At 41.0% G+C, this 1,644-nt stretch overlaps 1 protein-coding gene across 3 annotated transcripts in view; it reads right to left on the bottom strand.

Annotated features, from left to right (window-relative positions):
- The window catches only part of Umad1 (UBAP1-MVB12-associated (UMA) domain containing 1), a 160,879-nt gene that overhangs the window by 153,701 nt on the left and 5,534 nt on the right, over positions 1 to 1,644 (bottom strand). Inside the window, exon 2 of one of the 3 annotated variants that reach the window (XM_026787555.1) lies at positions 1,098 to 1,129. The exons of the other annotated variants lie outside the window; for them this stretch is intronic. Within the exon in view, the coding sequence (XP_026643356.1) occupies positions 1,098 to 1,103 (6 nt within the window). The 5' untranslated portion in view covers positions 1,104 to 1,129. The remainder of the gene's footprint in view (positions 1 to 1,097; positions 1,130 to 1,644) is intronic. 3 annotated transcript variants of the gene reach the window in all.

Genomic DNA, 1,644 nt, shown 5'->3' with positions numbered 1-1,644 from the left:
GCCCTCATAGGTTAAAACATAGGTGGGAGGAGTAAACAGAACAGAATGCTGGGAGGAAGAGGAAGTGAGCTCAGAGGCCATGCTCCCCTCTCCTGGGCAGACTCGATAGCTCTGCTCTCTGAGGCACACGCGATGAAGCTCTGACCCAGGATGGACGTAGGCTAGAATCTTCCCGGTAAGCACACCTTGGGGTGCTACACATATTACTAAAAATGGGTTAGGCAAAATATGAGAATTAGCCCATAAGAGGCTAGAGCTAGTGGGCCAAGCAGTGTTTAAATGAATACAGTTTGTATATTGTTATTTCTGGTGTAAAGCTAGCCATGCGGGAGCCGGGTGGGATGAAAAGCAGGCCCGCAGCTCCCACTACACTCAATATAACCTATGGGGGAAAAAAACCAAAAAACCACACTGGTGTTTTCCTTCTTTCTTTTTTTAAATAAAAACTATAAAACACAAACCTATATAAAAATACACCTTAATGCCACTTAAAAACTCATGGCCAAACCAATAAGAGATAAGGAAATTCTACAGAGGCCGGAAAGAAGGAAGGGCTAAAAGTATGGGGGATATCTGAGTTCTAGCAACTTGCATTTTTCCTGTGGCCACTACTGATTTCTAAAGGCTATGAGCCTGGGTTTTAATGACCCATATCCCACAATGAATAGACACAAAGCTAAACATTGTCAAAGAAGGGAACAAATGTTTTCTTGAGAAACACAGCCTGAAACCAAACCACAGAAATCAAAAGAAACGTACCATGAATTATGAATTTATAATTTTAAACTACCAAAGAAAAAGAAAAAAGTTAAAGCCAGAAACTGTCAGTTGATTTAAAAACATAGAATCAGACCAAGAAAAACTGTGCATATCACAAATAAAACACACAATTCCGCCTCATATCTGAAATACATGAAGAATAGAGAGTTAAACGTAAGACAAAAGAATGCAAGGTTACCAGAATCTCGGAACAGAAAAGCTACATCTCAACATAATAAAGGTTACATACTACAGAACTATAGCCGTTTTATTAAATGAGGAAAACGCAAAAGTATTTACACACACACACATATCTGGAACAAGATAAGGGTGCCTACCTTCATCCACTCTTGGTCTAGTACTGGATTAGCTTGAACAATAAGACAAAAGAAACAACTAAAAATTAAGAAGTTAAAAATACAGGTTTGTGTTTGTTCTTGTTATAATCCTCTAAGAGATCTCCAAGACTCAACCAGAAAACTCTTAGAACAGATAAACACTTTCAGTAAAGTGTCAGGATACAAAATCAACACACAAAAACTGTAGCCTTTCTATACAGCGATGACAGGCATACTAAAGAATGAGACCAGGGGAACAACATCATTCATAACAGCAAACCAATGATGTGGAGGATCTTCATAATGAAAACTTCAAAACGTGGAGGATGGAAATGTGACTGAGAATTCCTGAAAAGAAGCTGTGTCTGGATGTGAACAAAAGACACCTGGGAGGGGTCTGTGTCCACAGAGATCAGTGGACGCCTGGGAGGAGTCTGTGTCCACAGAGATCAGTGGACGCCTGGGAGGAGTCTGTGTCCACAGAGATCAGTGGACGTGGACGCCTGGGAGGAGTCTGTGTCCACAGAGACCGGTGGACGCCTGGGAG

Source organism: Microtus ochrogaster, linkage group LG10 (assembly GCF_000317375.1).
Source record: "Microtus ochrogaster isolate Prairie Vole_2 linkage group LG10, MicOch1.0, whole genome shotgun sequence".
Lineage (NCBI taxonomy): Eukaryota > Metazoa > Chordata > Mammalia > Rodentia > Cricetidae > Microtus > Microtus ochrogaster.
This window is presented reverse-complemented; position numbering and strand designations above follow the sequence as displayed.